Source organism: Polyodon spathula, chromosome 1 (assembly GCF_017654505.1).
Source record: "Polyodon spathula isolate WHYD16114869_AA chromosome 1, ASM1765450v1, whole genome shotgun sequence".
In the NCBI taxonomy this organism is placed as follows: Eukaryota; Metazoa; Chordata; class Actinopteri; order Acipenseriformes; family Polyodontidae; genus Polyodon; species Polyodon spathula.
The window spans coordinates 25,908,243-25,929,257 of record NC_054534.1 but is presented as its reverse complement, the minus strand read 5'-3'; the positions used below and the strand labels follow the sequence as shown (position 1 = coordinate 25,929,257).

Here is a 21,015-nt window from a genome sequence, read left to right as displayed (position 1 = left end):
ATAGTAAAAATGCCAAGGGGGGTCAATACTTTCGCAAGCCACTGTAATAGGAGAGCTAAGTTCTTAATACATGGTCAACACTAAATGCTGTATTCCGTGTTGGCATTTCAAATCTGTCCCTTTATGAACTTGTGGAAGTAAATCTACAGTATGCAATATAAAGACAAAGGAAGCAAAGGTAATGCATCTATTATATTTTATAAAATATTTACATTTTTATTTTTTTTGGTCATGGACAAGCCTGATGGCATATAACGCAAAGCCACAATTATTGTTAACACTTTCTTCTGAACAAAACCCCAAATAGGAGTGAAAAAAAAAAACTTACAAAAAAGGCTGACAGTACCACAATGCAAATAATAATAACAATAATTAATGCTAAGTGCAAGGAAAATCCTTGATGTAAAGCTTAAATGCAACACAACAATATGGATTATCAGTTTAACCACAACACCTGCATTAAAATATTCCTTATACCAGATGCATCATTTTTTGTTGACATAGTTCTTTTTTTTAATCTATATGCACAACCAGCTATAATATGTAACAGTAACATAGAAGGACTTTATAGATTATATATTTGGTAAGTACACAATAAAAATACTGTCAAGAAATGCACCTTAGTTTTCCTTCTAGGTTCATGACATTGAGTGCTAGCCTCAGTCAGGTGACCAGCCACCTGATACCCCACCCACAGAGCAACAGTCTTCTCTGAAGGCCCCTGGCCCTGTATTGTCCGTGGTTCACTGGATCCATATACTATTGCCTCTCTCAGGCCTCCGAGGCTCCACTGTCAGTTCCCCAAACGTGGAAAAAAACTGCTCCATTTCCTTTTGCAGCATTTCATTTCTCTTTTCGGCGTCTTCCTTGGCCCGTTCAGCATTCCTCATTTTTATTTCTACCATTGTGTACTTCTTCCTCTCCTGATCCAGTTCATCGTGTAGCGATACCATTTCTGTTTCTAGTTCAAATTTCCTCTGTTCCAAGCTAAGGAAAAACACAACATTAATTATTGCTCAACAAAATTGCACATCTTTTGACTTTACAAATTTAAGAAAGTTGACAGGCATTGTCAGATGGCTTATCATTGAAATAATAAAGAGCAATTTAAAAATTCAAATAAAAAGTCTACAACGTCAATGTGAGATCAAATCTGAAAGTGTGACTGAAATGTGTAGTAATGAAAAACAATCCTATAGTAGATATTCTCTTTGAAGAAAGATTCAGGGAGACATTTTCTAGGATGAAGGAAATTAAATTAGGCATGCCTTGTCAGTCAACACTAAAAACAAACTTGTTCCTACAGTGGAATTAGTAAACTTGTCACTTAGAGGTGTATGAACATTTAATCACAAGGAGGGGTTCATTAGTGCTGATGATCCTGGATTTTTCTGACAGCCACCCTGCAGCTATACGATCTTTGATTTGTATCTTGTCTTGTCCCAGATGCTACGGAAGGACAATAATGAGGAGGGAGACCGCCAAGAAATATCAGGCAGTAGTGTTTGGAGCTTGGTGGGGATAGCGCACCCCTTTAGGGCAGAATAATGCTCCTGCATTCTGTACGAATATGTTTCAGTTAATGCTTACCCTGTAGTTGGTAGCGGCTAGAGAGTTCACAGGTTTCATTCGTTCAGCTGTCATTACATGATTACTTTGTGTATATGCAATGGATTACAGTGGAGTACAGAAGTAAAAGGTTCAAGGTCTTTTTTATATTACTATCCTGGCAATGATATTTTTGAAAAGAAGAACTGAGTTGCTATAGAGAATCAACATACTGCAGGGCACAATTTTAAACATCAACTGCAAGCAACCAGCTTCATGAATTACGATATAACTATACTATGATTTATTTTGTTCAAGGGAAGTAAAACCTTTCATTGGCTAGGTCTCTTTAATAAAGAATTCACATCATCAAACATTTATTTCATGTGTATACATCATCAGTATAAAATATTGTTAAGGGAATCCAGTTTAGTACATTAAAGGTATATGTAGCATTTTCAAACATCATACCTCTTTATTCTTGACTCGAACTCTGTCTTCTGCTTTGCCATTTCCTGCTTTAAGCTGGCTACGAGACTATGCAGGGCACTGTGGTTGCTGGTCGTGTTCACTACAAATGTTTCACTGTTGTCACTGCTGCTTGTGGCCCGACTGTTGCGGCCTCCTCCACTCCGCCGGTCAAACTTGGCATCAAACTCAACAGGCTGAGAAAGGTCATCTTGTGAAGGTCCATCCAAGATTGGATCTTCGTAATTCCCACCAAAGAAGTCCTGCTCAGGGCAGGTGGTCGTGGAAGAACGACAGGAGTTGGAGTTGTCCGGTAATGAGATTTCGCAAGATGAGGTGGACCACGTGGCACTGTCCACACTCTGCTTGTCCTCACAGTTCACCACGGAGGACTGCTGCTGAACATTGTCGTAGGTGGACAGTCTGTTCTGCTGCGTTGACGGCTCATTAACAGAGTCCTTTTGTTTATTGTCCCTCATTGTGACACAGCCATTGGGCATCCATATACCATTACGACCATTTAGGGTGCTGCTCATTACATCAGTGCTCGAAAGGCCCATTCTCACTCCTCCGTTTGGCACACTGCTGGTGCCCATTTTAGTCCCTGAGCCTTTCAATGACAGTGTCCTCCTGGCCTGCAGGCAGTTAGGCAGTGTCTGGCTCTTCTCCTGAACTTCTGCCGAGCTGCTGAAGGACCCATTGGTCACTATACCACTGCCTTTGTTAAAGGCTGGATTCTTCTTTACCATGAGAGGGGGGCTTCTTGTTATATCGAATTTTCCTGTCAGGCTGTTACGTGGGCTGCCTGACCTGTTGCCACCCAGGGAGGTTGGGGAACCGTTGTCCACACTGTTTCTTTGTGGAGATTCAGGATTCTCCCAGGAGCACTGCCTGGCAGAGTTCTCCTTTGTGTTGTTGTTCTCTTTGTTCTGAAGCTGGCCAGTCGATAGTTTGGTTTGAGTTGTGTTGTTGTTGTTGCAGACCTCTAGTGCAGTTTGATTCTCCTCTTCTTTGGGGAACACCTGGTCATGCTTTCCAATCAGTACAGACATAAGCTGCTGCACCAGCACTGTACCTGCAACAGAATCCGTGTTAGCTCTGGAATGGTTACCATGGAAACATGTTTGATAAATGTAATTATATTATATCCCACAAAGTTAAAAGAGGTTTTTTTTTTAATTTTATTTGTATTATTATTATTTTTATCTTGGTCTACTTATTGGCATAGACAATTGGCCTAGACAATTGATCCTATACAGATGCTCAGAATGAGCTTGAGGGGTTTGTAGCACATATGTGCAGTCTGTTGCTCCCAACACTGGGAAAACCAGAGAGAAATGTCATATAAATTTGTTTTCAAGGCTTATAAGTACACCCAGACTTTAGTGAAAATTCGGTACTTGGGTGTTCGTCTCAAATACATTGCGCACAAATGGCAATGTACAAGAAAAAGAACTGGACTGGGAAATGCAAGCAACAATTGCAACTGTTTAAAACACTCTTTCAAAAGCTCTTAAGAAATTGATGCAATTGTAAGTGTCACAATTGCTCGCAGCTTTAGTACATCTCATTTAAATATTTTTGATCCCTCATTTGCACTCTCATCTCCACCCTGTTTTTATGAATTTCTGCAGGAAGACCTAGAATTACATATTCATTTAAGGCTAAAGTGCAAATAAGAACTGCAGCTGCAAAGCATTCATTACAATGACGCTAACAGCGTTGTGTTGGTTTAGTACATTTCAAGCTACACTGCCGATTGGTTTGCGTGTGGTTTGCAACGATTACGACAGACGCAACACTTTAGTACATCTACCCCTAAGTGTTTTAGGGCTAAATTGTTATTGCTCTCATAGTCAATATAATGTATTTATAATAATCTTTACTAATAATACTAATACGACTTTCTAAATAAATGTTCTAAATCAATTCTAAATCAATAGGGTTAATAAACCTTTTTTTTTTTTTACATACTTAGTTTATAGCTAATGGGAGTTTATAAACAGAATTCATTAGAAATCATTAATTTGCTTCGTAAAGTCTACTTAGCCACCACCATTATTGTATGCTATATTTAGAAGCTCCATTAATGTCCTCAGCATGATATATTTATATTGGACAGCTCCTTGTTTACATTTCAATCTATTGGTCTGAATGTCATTATAAACCGTGAAAGTGAGTCTTGAATAGCACCACTTCATATGCGCAGTGTTAGCTTTCTGCTAATGAACACAATCACCAAGATATTTAAATGTATGAGCTGTGGAATTATCAATGAGAGTGTTGTGGTCTCCAGTAGCAACAATCTTGCTATAAAACCAAAAGATCACATGCTGGAATCGAGGACATTAAGATAACCAGGACATTATTTATTTACTCAAGCACAGAGGAGTTTTTCTGGTAAAGGTCCGATGAGACACAACATTTATTAAAAAAATGGACAGTTCTCGTTTGCCAAAAGTCAAGCCACACCTGCTTTGGACTTCTACTGGCATTTGACAGCTTGTGTTCAGCATTGGTCCCTCAGTACACGAATGCTGGCCAATCACACTTACAGTTATACATATCACATGTGCTAATTTGTATAGCCCAATCTGGCCTAATCGCAACGGGCTAATCTGTATGCAAAGGCTATGGTCCTGTAAAGAGATCTGCAGTACAGATAAACGAAATACCTTCCATGATTGTCATAGGGTCCTCCATTTTAGGACGCAGAATGTTTGGACCAAAGACAGTGGCCAGGTTCTGAACACTCATCTTGTTAACACCTGAATAGGACTGGACCTCATCCAGGAATCTACAAGGAAAAGACAGACGGACGCAACACATTATATACAGGGTATGTGGACCAGAAGAGGGTTCTGTGTATCAAGATATGTGTAACAATTACATCTTGAAAATCTACATGGCTTCTTTGTGCTCGGTATAGTCTTACTGCCAATAGCACCTTGTTATTCTGAATGTACCTTCTCATTATTATTTTTTTATATCTAAATCTGGAAATGCATACATCTATTATTATTTTCTAGGGTAAACCAACCTGAGCTGACAAATATAAACAAGATGCAATCTAGCAAGAAAAGTGTTGTTTTTAGATTACAACACAACAAACCTGACAATTAAAACACCATCAAATACTGTTCGTTTATTCTGTTTAGTTACTGGATTCAAACTGCTTTTTGGAGATTAATATTATTATTATTAAGGAATATAGTATACTATTTGTTATAATGCATGGAGACATAATAGACAGAAACTGCAGAACTAAAAGTGTTTATTTTTACACATTGAAGAAAAAATGTTGAGAAAAACAGTGGAAAAGAAAATTTAAAATCAAAATTCTAAAACAAATATTTTTTAACAATTCATTATTTAAAACAAAATATGGGAGAGAAAACAACATGTATTATTACTAGGAATCAGAGTAGAAAATTCGCTTGGAGGTTTTAGACCAGTGATTGGCAGCTATATTTTGTAAATATGTATTACTTGTTATTAAAATATAATTAAACCAAACAAAGCAATAATTTTGTAAGAAGGTTAATGCTTGAAGATAATGTATTTTTAGAAAAACATTGGTTATCTTTAAAACTGCAAGTTTTAACAGTCAAGTCTCACCATGAGAACGACTGCCACTTTGCTAGGAGGTGGTTGTTAGTTTAAGTTGTGCTACACTTTTACTGCAGTGAAATTGGGAAGAGAAGGTTTGAGTTAGCGATATCAAAGAGAGTTTAAAATGGATACATTTGAGACAAAAGTAAATGGAAAGGGTTTCGGAGAATTAAACACACCAGCTGCTTCAGAAAGCGGTGAGCGCGGTGGAATAAATAAGTGAAAAATTAGCAAAAGACTGACTGATGGAAATCTGCTGAGCTACCGGACTTCAAAAAGCTGACTGAAACTATGGTCTCCTAAAACACACATTAATGATAAGAACTGCACATTTATTACTTTTAATTAGTATGTATTTGTTATTCAATTGAAACGGTAAGATTGCAATTTTAGTCAGTGAATGTATTTTTGACTATTTCTTTATCTACTGTGTGTATTATAATCGACAGTTTCTGGAATTTGGATGTGCTGTTCGGTCTGGTGGCCCTCAGGGTTGCTTAGGGCCACATATGTGGCCCTTCTATTCATTTGAGCTGTCCACCTCTGTTTTAGCGGGAAAAGGATGATTTCCTCATCATTCAAGAGCCTCTGCTTTGTAAAGGCCATCAATCAGAATAACACCCCATGGAAGGCATGTGGCGGAGGTAATCTCTTACTAAATTTAAGTTGTTTATTGTTTTTCACAGAGTACTTGCGTCATTCTGTTCTTCCACAATTTTCTCCCTGTCGTCTGCAGATAAAACTTTAAATCTGCAGCCCATTGTTGTCTGTTTTGGTATTGACTGTGTTTTGTTGTGTTCACATACTGGTGGTAGAGTTTGTGTTCAGTTTAGCAGTTTTATCATCAGCCTTATTATACACAGGCAATCTTATTATACAAGGGTCTCGTGCTACCACCATGTATAATAAGACCAAAGTTTACAGGAAAATTATCATTCACCATGTGTTATACTACTACTACTACTACTACTACTACTACTACTACTAATAATAATAATAATAATAATAATAATAATAATAATAATAATAATAATAAGTGGTGGAATATTTTTATTTACCTTCAGAAGAGATGTGGGAACAAACATCCCAGAACAAAAGAAACCTTTCATAATAAACACGAAGATATATTTTATAAACATACTCTACCTGCAGGTGTACTGAAGTAAGTTGTAATTGACTGGAGGCAGGCTCTTTACTTGCTTAATCAGATCCTTCATCCCCTGATTCAAAAGAAATACATTTTTAAACCATTGTTGTTATTCTTTTAAGTAATGCTAGTACTCCAATAAGGACCCATAACTTTATTTTTTACAACCCACCCCTTCATATCTTGAACCAGCCAGCAAAGAGGGCTCCCTGTTGTTTTTACTCTGTTAACAGTTGGTAGACTGTATCAGGTTGGTTTGTTTCCTAAGGGAGTTTTTAATATTTTGTCTTTGGCCATTTTTGCCTACACTGACATTACTATAGGCTTACTTAAACACAAGCTTACTTATACAACTTAAATGCCTTTACTGAGATTCTGACATATCCAGTCTATTTGTGTTCAACTGTTAGAACATCTGCCTCTTGTCATAATGTCTGAGAAACACAAGGAAAACTAACACAGGTAGTGTAAAACCCATTAGTATTTAATCCTCTTATATTCAATTAAACAGAGCATGGCCCTGTAAGCACATGGCATTCATAAATACTCTCATATCTGGTGTATATATTGATTTTCTATAGAGTAAGTAAATTATATACTGGTGTGACTAAAACATAATGTATATGGCTTATATATAACTGCAGTTTATTTAGCAGTGAAGTCTTTTTTTTTCTTCTAGCTAAAGCATACATTTTATACCAACAAGAAGTAGTTGAACCCTATTAAACTTACAGTTTCTTCATCCTTGGTGAGAAGTTTAGTGCAGGTCAGAAATTCTTCATACTTTGCGAAAGGAATGACTGGCTCTGGAAGCTCTCTTAAATATAGCTTGAGCAAGGAGGCAACTGTGTGCACATCTGTACTGCTGAAGAGAAGAGGACATGCAAGAGAAATAGATTTTACAAGGGCTCTTATCAACAGTAAGTATGCCATTACAGTATTAATTACCACTGACCAAAAAAATATCTATCTATCTATCTATCTATCTATCTAGATAGATGTATGTATGTATGTATGTATATATACACACACACACACACACACACACACACACACACACACACATATATATATATATATATATATATATATATATATATATATATATATATATATATATATATTGTGTAAGTATCTCAATACACACTTTGAAAAAGGTTGGCAACCTTAAGCTAGATTTTTTCATGGGTATGGTTACATATTAGCAACCTGTTTAATGCGCTAGTTTTTCACTTCTGACTATCTATATCTCATGCCTCTGTCCCCTTATCAAATTTGACATCGTCAGGTAGAAACCCATAATCTCTGACAAGATCTGAATCAAGCTGCAGCTACGACTCAATACCTTCAACCGGGTAGCTTTCTGTTTCCGAGGCTCTTTCTGTTGAAGCACTTTCAAAAGGAGGAAATGTTAAATAATAAAACTTAACACAAGAAAGGGAATTCGCGTCAGGAAAAGTCTATTAGTTTCACTATTCTGTACAGAAAACTGCAAAACATTACGGTCTCAGTGAGAGTTTTATTATGAGCTCATCCCTCTCTCCCCATAAACTGTCAATAAAGCAAACAGAAAATGTGCAGGCGGATTTGGTTAGAAAAAAAGATAAGTAGACTGATTTCCGCACACAAATCAAATACCTGCATAAACTCTGTATCCTGGACATTGTGACACATTGGACTGGATTCTGAAAGTCAGCAACAAGGACAAATGCACCCAATTTACCAAACCAGAAATAAACAACTCCGATGTTTTTGTTGACTTTAAAAAAAAAAAAAAAAATTGAAACCAGTTTTAGAATTGAGTTTTAGAATTGTGTTTTTTTTTTCCTTTCAGACAGAAATGTGTCAATAACAGTTTAAAGTAAAAAGCTTTGATGACTTTGCTCATTTTCTCAGGTCATAGTTGTATGGAAGAACACTTGAAGAAATGAACAGGAATACCTGCTGCAGTGTTTATTTTAATTCTTAAACAATTAGTCTCCAGCATAATACCAGATTATAAAAAGTGACAGTGTTTTTACTGTCTGTCACTGCTGCTACCTTGAGGTTGTTACAGAACAGGCCACAACTAGCTTACGATAATCCTACCCTTGAGACAGGCATATAATTTAAGGTCAAATGACATCCAACGATATCGTACTAATTTCTAGTTTCTAATTTCTAATTTCTCAAAACTAATTTCAAGGCCTATCACTAAGGACCGAACAATAAATGTACCCAGTGTGGCTCTGGGTGAGGTTATTAACTGCACCACACTTATAGAACAAGGCAGGATATTAAGTCTTCGTAATAGGGATATTACGGTATTAATATTGTTCCTTTTATTCTACACCGCAATTATCGAAATTCCTTTAAATACCTGTTAATGCATTTTTCAACTGCAAACACGCTTCTTCTAAATCAAGCGATGGTATTAGGAAGATCTTTTTGTGAACTGATACTGTATTTTGATAATGGTTTTGAAGGAAACTGTCAACGACACAGAATACACGTTTCAATTGCTGTGTAACGTTACCCAGGGCTTGCTGCGTCGGCTGCTCTTAGCTGCTGTCTTTCTGACATCACACGCAGCTTTTAGAGAAACGCCTTCTCCAAACCTTGCAGCATAGCACACATTTTCAACATGCTATATTTACATTTGTCTGGATTATCACCAGTCAGTTTTATGTAATTGATTAACATTAACTTTATTGTAAAATTATACATCACTTATCAAGGATTTAGTACATTATGTTTGTTAAATATAATTTATTTAATATAGCGTTGACAAGGTTGTTCACGGCTTCATTGTATAATGATAAAATGTCGTTCGCCTCCGCTAATAAGGTGGCAGCAGTAGTTTTAGTGGTTATTTGCGTTATGATTAGCAGGTCACTCGTGTTCTTTGCATCGTCCCTTTAGTTCACAGCCGCAGCCAGTCTCCCGCAGTAACATTTCAAAGCTGCGCTGGACTACGCAGAATCTGCACAGATTTCTGTGGGTGTTGAGTGACGTCTACAGAGCATCTCCAAGATTCTGTGCAGCACTGTGAGGATCTGCGGAAATCTGAGCTATAAGAACACGACCAATGTCTCAAATAAAACTGGCACAGGCTGGCAACTGCGGCAGGACAGGCTACTTATTATCAACGCAGTTTTGTTTAAACAAGTTATAACAGTATTCCAATTTTCTTAGGTAAGTGAAGAAATCTTTTTTTTACAAACTCCACATGTGTAATTATCATTGGAAGCTTACTTGTGCAATGTCGTAAATGTAAATCCAATAACACATTTTAGTACTAAAATACTTAATTTTTTTTTTGCTATACATATTTTATTTATCCGGTTGAAAAAATAAGTGACTCATCTCTGCTCTTAAATAATAACCTGTGGTACATGTTTGTGTTTTAAGCAATAAGACCGATCATTTCCCAATTCTATTTACCATCAGCTAAACAGAATATTTATTTATTTATTTCATTTTATATGTTAAAATGATTCAACAAACTACAGCACCACGTCATTTTGAGCAAATAATAGATCTTAATATTGTTGTAGCATAACATTGAGAGTGTACAACTTCAGTTTTTTAAATATTGATTGTCTTTATAAAAAAGAAACACACCAAGTTATTTGGCACAGTAAAATACTAAATACCAAACGTTTAAATCATTCCATGAAAGGAAGTGTGATTTGTTGGTTTTATTTTTGTGAATTACAGTAAAGTGATTTACATTAGTCTTTCTTCATTTAAGCCTTTATTTTATAACTTACATGATGTACTGTATACCGTGATATTAAGGTTACCATGGTATTTTTTTTTAATGGTTATCGTACCATGCAAATGTTGAACCGTCCCATCCCTACATTGTAACATTTCTCGCTCTAGGCCCACTTCAACTTTTAATGTGGTCATAACCCTAGACCTAGTCTCTGACACCCCTTTAATGAATACAGTAGGAAATGCACACATTCTGAAGCACCTGACAACAGTTACTCGCGGTCCAATGTCATATGTTCCATAAGATAGTGCCTACCTTCCTTCTGTTTAATATTAAAATGTTATTTGCTAAGTTAAATTATGTGACACAAACTGCACAAGAGATCAGCACTCCTCCCTACATCATTCTTAGTGCCCTTAGTAGAACATCTGTCACCTATCTAGAACATTTGTAGGTGATTTAAGACTGACCATATAACTCACTTGTGGCTTTGCCCCTGATGAGTTATAGAGCCTGTCTCCTTTTTTCCATAAATCACAAAGCTCGTTGACTGCCGTGTGTGTTGCTCCCTCGTGTCTCTCTCCCTGTAGATCTTCAATGTATGTGTCTTACGTGTTCTTGCATTTTAACAAGTTTAAAGCAGTCTGTGTTGCAAATCCAAACCCTGTAGCCAGTAAACTGCCCAAAATAATTAACTGTGTGCGTCATGCAGTCTCCCTGCTGTAGGAAGATAATCCCTGACTGGCAAAAACAAACAGTTGTGTGTTATTTAATGAGAAAACGTTAGTTTTCTGTACTGGTGCAACACTGAACTACAAATTGGAAATGCAAAGCTTTTCAGAATTGGGCCCTAAGTGTATTGAGGCCGCATGCTTACCATCTGTGCCAACCCCTCAACAGCGATATTAAATGCAGTACACTAAATATTGCAGTGTACAGTTGTTCTGCAAAGTCGTCTAAACATCTTCAGCACAAACTAAATGTGCCTGCAGATTCCCTTTCTTACACTGAAGTAAATGGACATTTCAACTCCGTCTCTAATTAGGGTGATTTTTGCCTCCACTCTCAAGGCCCTGCTGAGCTAGGAACTTGGCCGGTTTGTTTCCTGGTGTGTTTCTGATTGCTTAATCATTCATGGCAATAAACCTTTTAACAAAACAGTTCAATTTTTTGGCATACCACTGATTCTGCATGATCTGCACTGTGCCCATTCTAATTATTTCACATATTTAAAAGCAAGTTTATTTTACTTTATTTCAATTCGTTTTGAATCCTGACTGGTGCATAATAATTCAATACCCAAAATGACAAGGCTCAGCTGTGAACATTGCCTTTTATGCTACACAGGAAGGCTTTGTAAAATGAACATGTCTATTTAGGACACAGTTTGATAATAGTCATGGTAATGGGTTGCTTTTTCCACAATATGCCATGTGGGCTTGACCCTTCACCTTTGTGAAAGGCCTGTGCTCAGAGGGTATGCAGCACTGCATGGCGCTGTTGTTCACATGAGACTAAAACTCAACCGTACATGGAAATGCAACACTAAACATGGGACAAAATTGTGTGATAGCTTCACAGCGATATGGTTAACATATAACTTCAATACTCAACCATGAATTGTGACTTAAATACAGTATATAGAACAATATGTTAAAAAAAAGTGTGTCTTTCTTTGTGCATTCATTGTATTATTTTATTAGCTCTATTTACATTGTACTGTGTACCATTGCCAAAAGACAACACTAACTAATTCAGCTTCAGAGTCTTACATGGAAATAAGTCAAATAAAAACATATATACTGCAGGGGTTAACTTGTATGGCATTTTTTATTTATAGGTCTGCAGTGTTGAAATTAACATAGAGCCAATAGGGGTAGTTATCACCTAAAATATTACCTGTCAAATGATGGCTTCTCCCCACAGTCAAAGGCATCCTGTAATTCCTTGACCAAGTTGGCTTGTCCAGGCAGCCTGAAGAGCCCCTCTTCCTTGAGCCCTCTCAGTCGAATGAAATCCACACACTGCTCCACCAGCATGGGAGCCATCTTGTTCCCAAATCTCCTCTCATATCGAACTGTTTCCTCCAGCTTCTGACCAAAAATACCTGTTAAAAAGAATGCCGAAAACAAAATAATAATAATAATAAAAAAAAATGCTTTTGTGCATTTACCTGTGAGACAGCTCCTTTGTAAGGAGGCTTATTAATCTAAATCGAGTTTAATATCTCGTCAGATTATTAATGATCATTTTTAGTATATTGCTCCACAAGTATCTGCTGCCACACTTTTAAATTGTGGATTTAACATTAAGAATAAGAATGCAATATCCACATGCTATTGTATCTGCAGTGTGTATATAACATGGGGAGGAAAATGTCTTGCTGCCTTGGTTGTCTAAGTAGCTGACTCCCCTCGGCTTTGTTTATAGATTGACCTTTTAAAGTCATTCACAACAGACATTTGTCTTTCCCTTTCAGAGGAAAATTGAATTTTACATTAAAATGAATTACAATATCCAGCCTCTAAATGAAGCATGGAACTAAAAATCATGACCTGTTCAAATTACAGTTATTTTAGCTGCAACATTTGTTTTGTGCAGCACTGCAATACTACAGTGTATTAAAAGCCAATAATGAAGAAAAAAAAGCATAAACAGCACATTGATCTGAGGATCTGAAAGAGGAAGCAGCTTCAAATTCCAATGACATGTTTAAAATGTTGCAATCTTTCTCATTGCTTCTTCCCGCACAATTAAGGGTTGTTTTTATCTTCACAACAAGTTCAGATTTATTTTGGCATACATACTGTATATGTAATTGAGAAGTGCATTGCCAATTAAAACAAAAGGAAACTTGATCCAAATTAGATCAATAGACTTTGGCTGGTCTTGCCTACATTGCATATGTCTATGATAGGGAAATGGAACTGAAAAGCAACACCTGAACTTGGGCGAAAAAACTAAACAAAAGAAAAAACAGTGTTTGAGTATTTGCAATAATAACCACCATAAAGAGGTACTGAAAGGAGACAGTAAAAAAATGAAAACTGTCCATTTTTTTGTTAAACTGGAAGCATAGGATCTACATTCCAGCCTTTTAATATACTGTAGAAAACTTTATGTGCAACGCCTACAAACGCATTCCCTCAAGAGCACTAGGCATATCACTTATTTCCTCCTGTTAAAGAGCTATGGAACTGCTCATTAAACAATACATAAACACTGACTTGAGGTGTTAAATCATTGTAAAGAAAAAACAGACTGTTATTTTACTGTACATACTGTAAGCACCAGGAAAACCACGCCTCCTTTCGTGGTTGGCTGAATAATATTACAGTACGGTAGACTCCTACACACCAGAACCATCTTCAACATGCAGGTTGGTTCTGTTGCTCATTAGGTCAACATATGATATTCGCCCGTCACCCCTGAACCTTAAGCTATGGGTAGGAGAGGATCTGTGGTGTCCTTTTTGTTCATTTCCAGCTACACTAAGACACATTTTGACAGGATGTAAGATGAATCTTAGCCAAGGACGGTTTACTTGGCGTCATGACCAGGTACTGCTATGTTTGGCCTTAGTATTGGAAGACAAGCACAGCATAACCAACAGGTTGCCACAAATGCCACTAATATATGACACACAAAGAACAACATTCCTCCGTCCAGGGGAGCAACCTCCAAAAAAAGGTATTAAAAAACTTGTCTAGGACAACTGGAAGCTGCTAGAGACTGGAAAATGCTGGTAGGTGTTAGAAAATGGCTTATTTTCCCACCTGAAATTGCCACCACTAAGTTTTGACCTGATATTGTCTTGTGGTCTGGATCAGCAGGCCTTCACCTGGTAGATTTAACAGTGCCATGGGAGGATGCTGTAGATGAGGCATACAAAAAAAAGAAACTTTGGTAAACTCAGCTAGCTGCTGAAGTGGAACAGTGAGGATGGAGAGTCCAGGTTTACCCAGTGGAGGTTGGTTGTTGAGGATTTCTGGCACACTCCACAACTTGGTTTCTCAGAGACATCGGATTCAGTGGTCAAGAGTAGCAACGCATAGTGAAGAACTTATCTGAAGCAGCAACTGGCTCTAGTTGAGATGAAAAGATTCTGGTTGGGGACGTCAAGCACAGTAGAAATAAAACAACGATGATGTAAAAGAAGGTAAGTAAGCTGGGTTTAGCTGAGTGGGAGACAGCAGAGGGTGATCCTGGATGCCAGAATCAATGCTGAGCCCTCTTAAGGTGTCGTGGACTAGTTGACGAAACACCAAGGATGGAAGGTGTCCTTGAAGACCCCAGAGAAGTACCCTTGTCAGCTGAGTCCAGACGGTTGCATGATGATGCGCTAGGGAGGCTGCACTGTGCCAGCATTGCAACGATTGTGCGTGCTGATGCACCAGGGAGGCAAAATAGGCTGATCCCTGGAGCCAGCATTACACTTCAGCCATTTAACACCAGGCAGAAGGATATCTACATCATCAGATGGAAGAAAACGCAGATCACATTAGTTAACAGTAAAAGAAGCGTGTCTTAGTTGGTGCTTATCTTGGCGAGAGCCGAGTCCAATATCAGCATGAAGTTTTAACACCTACTCTCATGTAATGGAAATCATTATGCTTTGATATTATTGTTTCCTTGGCAACCTGAGTGTGTGAACTAATTGGCAGCTTTTACTTTTTCTCTATTGGTTTTGGTTTTCAGTGTCAGCCCTGGCACCTCTACACCGGCAGATTAAGCAAGAGCACATCTTAGAGAGGGAAGGCAAAAAACAATATACAGTGCTCCCTCGCTATAACACGGGTCTGGGGAGGAGCACAATATGAGCATTGTAACCGAAAAGCCTTATAAAATGAGGGAGGGGGTGGGAGGCACTGTGTAATCAACGCTATATTTAAAAAAAAAAAAAAAAGGTAACATTCCCACCCGTGAATCATTTGAATTAGCAGTTTTTAAACTCTAAATAGTCTGACTAAATGGCGGTCAGGAGTTTAGTTTAAGCACCAGACAAATAAACCAAGTGCAAGAAGGAGAGCGGGTCGGGAGAGGGGAAGAGGGAATGGGCTCGCCCCAGGTTCAGCTGCCGAAGCGAGGCTGAAGCGAAGCCGAGACGCCTCGTCTTGTCTCCCAGAGAAAGCCGCAGCTCCTCTCAAAAAAGTAAACACATTAGGAAAGATAACCACGTAATAGGCCTAATATTTATTTAGTTATAAAATGAATGCTGAATAAGATGTCTATGTTATAAAGTGCCAGAGCAGCTTTTCTTCAGTTTAGATGTCGTACCAAAAGAGAGAGGCAGAAATGGAAGTTAGACTGAGAAGTTGTTTATAGTTTGAACAACACCGGTACTGTATCTACTGTAGAAATATTGTATGAATCACTAGCATAGGGAATCCCTCCCGACCTGTGCGCTGTGTAAAGGGAACAGAGTGTCCTGGACTGAATAGCGAGACAGGGTTAGGTGGAAGTCAGCCATCTAAAAAGGGTGCAGAGCTACAGTACACTAAATCATCGACTCGGAAGGGAAACGATGTGGCAGCCACGGATAGGAGCAGCAGTTGCGATCGTTAACCAATGGATCATGATTGACAGTATAAAAGAAGATGTAGCAAAGTGATCTGTTCCTTTGTTATGGTTAATGCTAATTGAAAGGAGTACCGCATTGTGAATCATGAGTGTTTTGTTTGTTTTTGTCGTGTCTAATTGTACTTGTTTGTTATTTAGATGGCTTACATGATCCGGAGCTGTCGCTACAGGCCAGCACAAAACATGGACAACACTGCACTTTCTTTCACGATAAATTGTATTTGCACCATGAGCACTACAGTACTCACTTTGGACTGGTTACTGTGTTTGTATATTGTGGGTGTATTAAAGACTGTGTTTATTGTTTCAGTACTGAACCTCTTGGTTAAACTATGTAGTACACAGCCTTGTGTACCACCATTCATTATTATTTACAGTTTGTCACAGTCACAGTCACTTATCAAATTACCCATTAAAAGGATGTGCTGTGATACCATTAAAACCAATTAACCATACAAATGTAACACTGGTAAAAAAAAAAAAAAATACTGTGGTGTATTATATTCCAGTCAACAATATAGTCCATTACTCAAATGTTACTTATTTGTGATTTTTGGTATACAGTCATATTTTCCATATGAGCACAACAAAGCATAGCATTGCGATCATACAGTAGATAATCATGTTCTTTGATTTGACTGACTTTTGGCTCAAACATCTAGAAACAGAGGATGGTTTTGACAGCTTATAAATCAGCCCACAATCACACTGTTCAGACTGCTCTACCAACTGGCTTACAAGGAGTTCTAAATACTGCTGTTTGCTTTCACACATCTACAGAATTATCAGCTGTTCAATTAAGAGATAGCTTCCTTCCTTTGCCACAAAGTCTGAGTTAGGCGCCTGTCTTGCTTTGAACAGCGCAACTGTTACACTATACAGCCTGTTGTAATGCTATGTATGACTTACCTCTTCTGAAACTGAAGCAACTCTTAATTTTCTGGAAGATTGTTTTCTGTATAAAACTGGGGTATATTAGTGCACCAGAAGAGACACATTTGAGATTCTCAAGCATTACTGAGCCAGTAGATCAGATCAGACTTAAGGCAGCAGTGATTCCTCAGACCCATCCTTTTCAGGTTGAAAAGTTAATGTGTAGAGCAGAGTAACATTTGATGCAAAATGGGTTTTGAAGCAAATTGGCTTATCAGTTCAAAAGCCCCCCCTCCAGTAATTAGGAAGCTCAAGTTGTTTCTCTCTTTGGTTTCTTTCAAATGTAGAAGCAACATCAATATTACAAATTCAAAAATGTGATATTTATCTTCACGGAACATCCACATAGATTCCTCCAAACAATTTTTTCCCCTCCTGTTTATTTATTTATTTATTTATTTATTAAAACAGTACAGCTATGCATAATTTGCAGACATAGTTTCAAGTACAGTACATTATTCAAAAAGGCATTTGTGTAAGAACTCCATGAAAACCCAGGATACTCTAATATGAAATAACAGAAAGACCACTTCATATGAAAAAGGTGTTTTTTTCACTCAATACATGACTTCTTAGTTTTAAACGTGAACAGAAGATGCCTAATCCTCAATAGAACACCTTTAAGAAAGCCTTTAATCTTCTTCAGAAGGAGACATCAACTCAATTCTGATTCCCAGCAAGCGAGGAATCCTTAAGAGGGTTGATGCATTTCCATCAAGCTGCTTAGGTACTGCAGCTGAAGTGCTCTCTTCAAGTGAACTTTTTTTTTGCAGATCTTTTCTTCCTCACTGTTTAGAGGCTCGGGACTTAGCGCATTGCTGCACTGAAAACTGAACGGCTTGGAGGGGGTGAAATCCTGCTCTGACTTTCACTTGACTTTGAGCAGCTGTCACATGTGGCAGCTTTACAGCAGGCAATTAAGAGCCCCTCTGGCAGGCATAAGTAGGGCCAATGTCTCAAGCCTTTGGAGCATTTTCTGTGTCATGATTGTGTTATTTCTTTGATAGCCAGTATTCAAGCTTCACAACCCAAATGCAACTCCTATTTTTATCCTCTTATCAAGAAGTGGAGATCTTAATGTTTTTTACCCTGCATAGAATCAATATCCACAGCAAACCTCCCCCTGCCCCCAAGCACACATTTAACTAAGCACCCTCAGTTCCGAGTCAGCAAACATTTTAATCAGCGTTGAGTAAATGATTACAAATAGGCACCTCATTTGGGATGGAAACTGGCATTCCATAGAAGAATTAAACATGTTTAAATGGGGAAGCTTGAGTGTTCTTCCTAACATTTCCATGTGTTGGAGTGGGGCCATGTGGCATGGTGCCCTAACCTGTGCATATTTTTGTGTTTTATGTTGTATGTGGTGTGTTATTGTTGGTGTGGATATAGTGGTGTATGGGATATAAATTGGGCTATGTTTTGGCACAGGGATTGCCAAACACTTCACGTGCAGATAAAATGTGTATTAGTATGTGACCACGGGGATTGCACAAATTAGTTTACATGCTGGGATTCAAATGAATGATTAATTAGCAATTGAATTCCATGCACATCTGTATAGATGCATGGACCACTCACTGGGGGTTGGGTGCTTGGTGAGGAAAGAACGAGATTTGGGAGGTAAAGAGAAAAATAATAAATTACAATTGTTAGTCTGTTTTGGCCACCGTGCCTTTTGTTTAATCATTTTATTTGTTTATTTATTAATAAACCGCACAAGCAGCACATTCACATTCACTCTCAGTGCTGTGTGTTCTTCCAGGTCTGACATCACACCACAAAGCCATCCTTGTCACAGAGCAAAATAGTTCTATCTAGCAGGGGAGGTTCATAAATAAGCATTGCAAAAGTTACAGTCACAATGCCAGAACTTTGGCTACTACCACATTCTCAATAGATCCTCTAAAGGAATATTTTAAATTGCAGTGCCCTTTAGATGCCTAAGATGTATTAGTTGGCTTAAATCTGTCTGTCTGACTAAATGATAATCATCAGCACCCTCCTCCACTCAGGCACTGGGAGTATTGACTCTTTAATTAAATCTGACCTTTGCAGATTCCTTCTACATTTTCTCCATGTTTTTGAAGACATATAATTAAGTTTTCCTGCTGGAACAGGAAGTTCTACATTTTTGGTAAACTTAAACTTAAATGATGGTGCCAATAAAATAAATAAATAAATAAATAAATAAAACAATAAAAAAAATATAATGATGCAATACATTGGGAATGGTCTCAAGATATGAATCGTTTTAAAAAGAAAAAAGTGTTGGACCAAACATTACACAGTCACGGACTGCCAGCTAAAAGCACTTTGTGTTTATGCTGGAAGCAGGAAGACCGTTTTTTGTAACCTTGCTCTTTTACTTCATGGTCCCGGGGTCACAATGCATTTTACCCAGTTGAACCTCAGACTCACCCTTCTGTAAAACAAGATGCAAGACAGATTCATCTGGAAATGAAATGCCATAGTCTAGGTTGAGCAGTACTTTAAAATGACAATACTCCCTTAGGCTGGAGTCAACAAAACAGATGCATTTGGAACAACTTCCAAATTTAATGAACACTCCACTCAAGCTGCTCATTTTTGAATTGCTCCAAAATCATTAATTCCTCTTGCCAGACAGGGGGGATGTGATTAATTTAATCTAACCCTTTAAACAGGTTCAATCTTATGCTAATGAATCCAGTTTCGATTGGGTGCCCTAGGCCTGTTCCATTTGTGGGCAGATATTGTATAATTGTCCAAACTTTAAAATAACAAAAAACAACAAAGGAAAAAATGATACAACAAGAACTGAGTTTTCATGAAGGGGTTGCCTTGAGCATTAAATCGCGACATGCTGAGCATTTCTAGGGTCACTTTTTATACCTGAACATAAACAATATTTTAATAAAGCATTCATTAACTACTCGAACATATATCATTGACAGAATCAATGTACTTTAGCACAGAACCTCTATTTCTCTGGAAAATTGCAGTTGAGCTTCAACCGCATGAAGATTCATGGAGCTGTTTATACCGGCGGTGCTATTTTAATTGTCTCTGATATGTCTCTAACATAATGCTCTGTGATATTGAAATACAAAAGGGAAACCTTCAATAATTTAGATGAATATTGGTGTCTTAGTAGTCGAGCAGATGGTTTGGATTCATAGCAGATTCATCAGAATTAACAGCGAAGCTGCAATTACAGGACAAAACTGCTGTTGGTGGCGACTCTCAGAGCATACAGTGTACACATTATGCCTAGACGGGACCCTAGTGTGTACTTTAGTTGCTTCTCAGAGAAGTTTCTCCAGAGCACTTATGGTACATTTGTAATTAACCGTTTGTTAATACAATCCTTTCACAAGTATTCACCATCACTGCATAAGAGAAACATTTTTTTTTTCAATTAATTATTTTAAAATCTCACAAATGAAAACAGACTAATAAGACAATAGCTGGGGTGCTCAAATATTAGGGTGTGGTTACCAGTCTGTTTTTTCTTATTGAGACGATCTGTTATCTAGCCATCATAACAGGAAATGGCATATAACCGTTTTAGATACAACTAGAATATTTGGTCATGTCCCAATTAAAACCTATTAGTATCAATTACACATTAGCCTTCTTTTGTAGCAGCAATATCTTTATACATGCTGCAGAGCTAATCACTGCACGAGTTCTGTCTCTTAGCATCCTTAGATGTTGCAGGCCTCCCAAGAGCAATCTTAAAATGATAAGAGGTAGCCCTGCAACAAGTACAGTAATCTCTCGTGTATCTGTCCATCACATAGCCGCCATGATCGAGCTCTTCAGCAACGCCACGGGATGCAAAAATGCTACAGGAAAGCGAAAGCCAGTTGTGCTTACAATTGAAAAAATATTTGGCAATACTTTCACCTGGAGGCGTAAAATAGCAGATTTTGGAATTGGAATGAACACTATGAATGACAGCAACCCAAAAACAATCGGACCTTTGCTTGTCCGGTCTTTGACAGCAATGGCAGCTAAAAAGCAAAGCTTCAAACAAACC

The 21,015-nt window shown here is 37.8% G+C and overlaps 1 protein-coding gene across 5 annotated transcripts in view; it reads right to left on the bottom strand.

Annotated features, from left to right (window-relative positions):
- LOC121316098 (rho GTPase-activating protein 24-like) overlaps positions 1 to 21,015 on the bottom strand; it is a 158,532-nt gene continuing 137,517 nt past the window's right edge. For 4 of the 5 annotated variants that reach the window (XM_041250888.1, XM_041250872.1, XM_041250896.1 and 1 more), the window contains 6 exons: positions 12,375 to 12,582; positions 7,508 to 7,640; positions 6,775 to 6,848; positions 4,692 to 4,813; positions 2,020 to 3,091; positions 1 to 987 (listed from right to left, as the gene is read on the bottom strand). In XM_041250888.1, coding sequence (XP_041106822.1) covers positions 744 to 987; positions 2,020 to 3,091; positions 4,692 to 4,813; positions 6,775 to 6,848; positions 7,508 to 7,640; positions 12,375 to 12,582 — 1,853 coding nt within the window. In that variant the 3' untranslated portion in view covers positions 1 to 743. The remainder of the gene's footprint in view (positions 988 to 2,019; positions 3,092 to 4,691; positions 4,814 to 6,774; positions 6,849 to 7,507; positions 7,641 to 12,374; positions 12,583 to 21,015) is intronic. The other variant, XM_041250880.1, reaches the window with a different exon arrangement.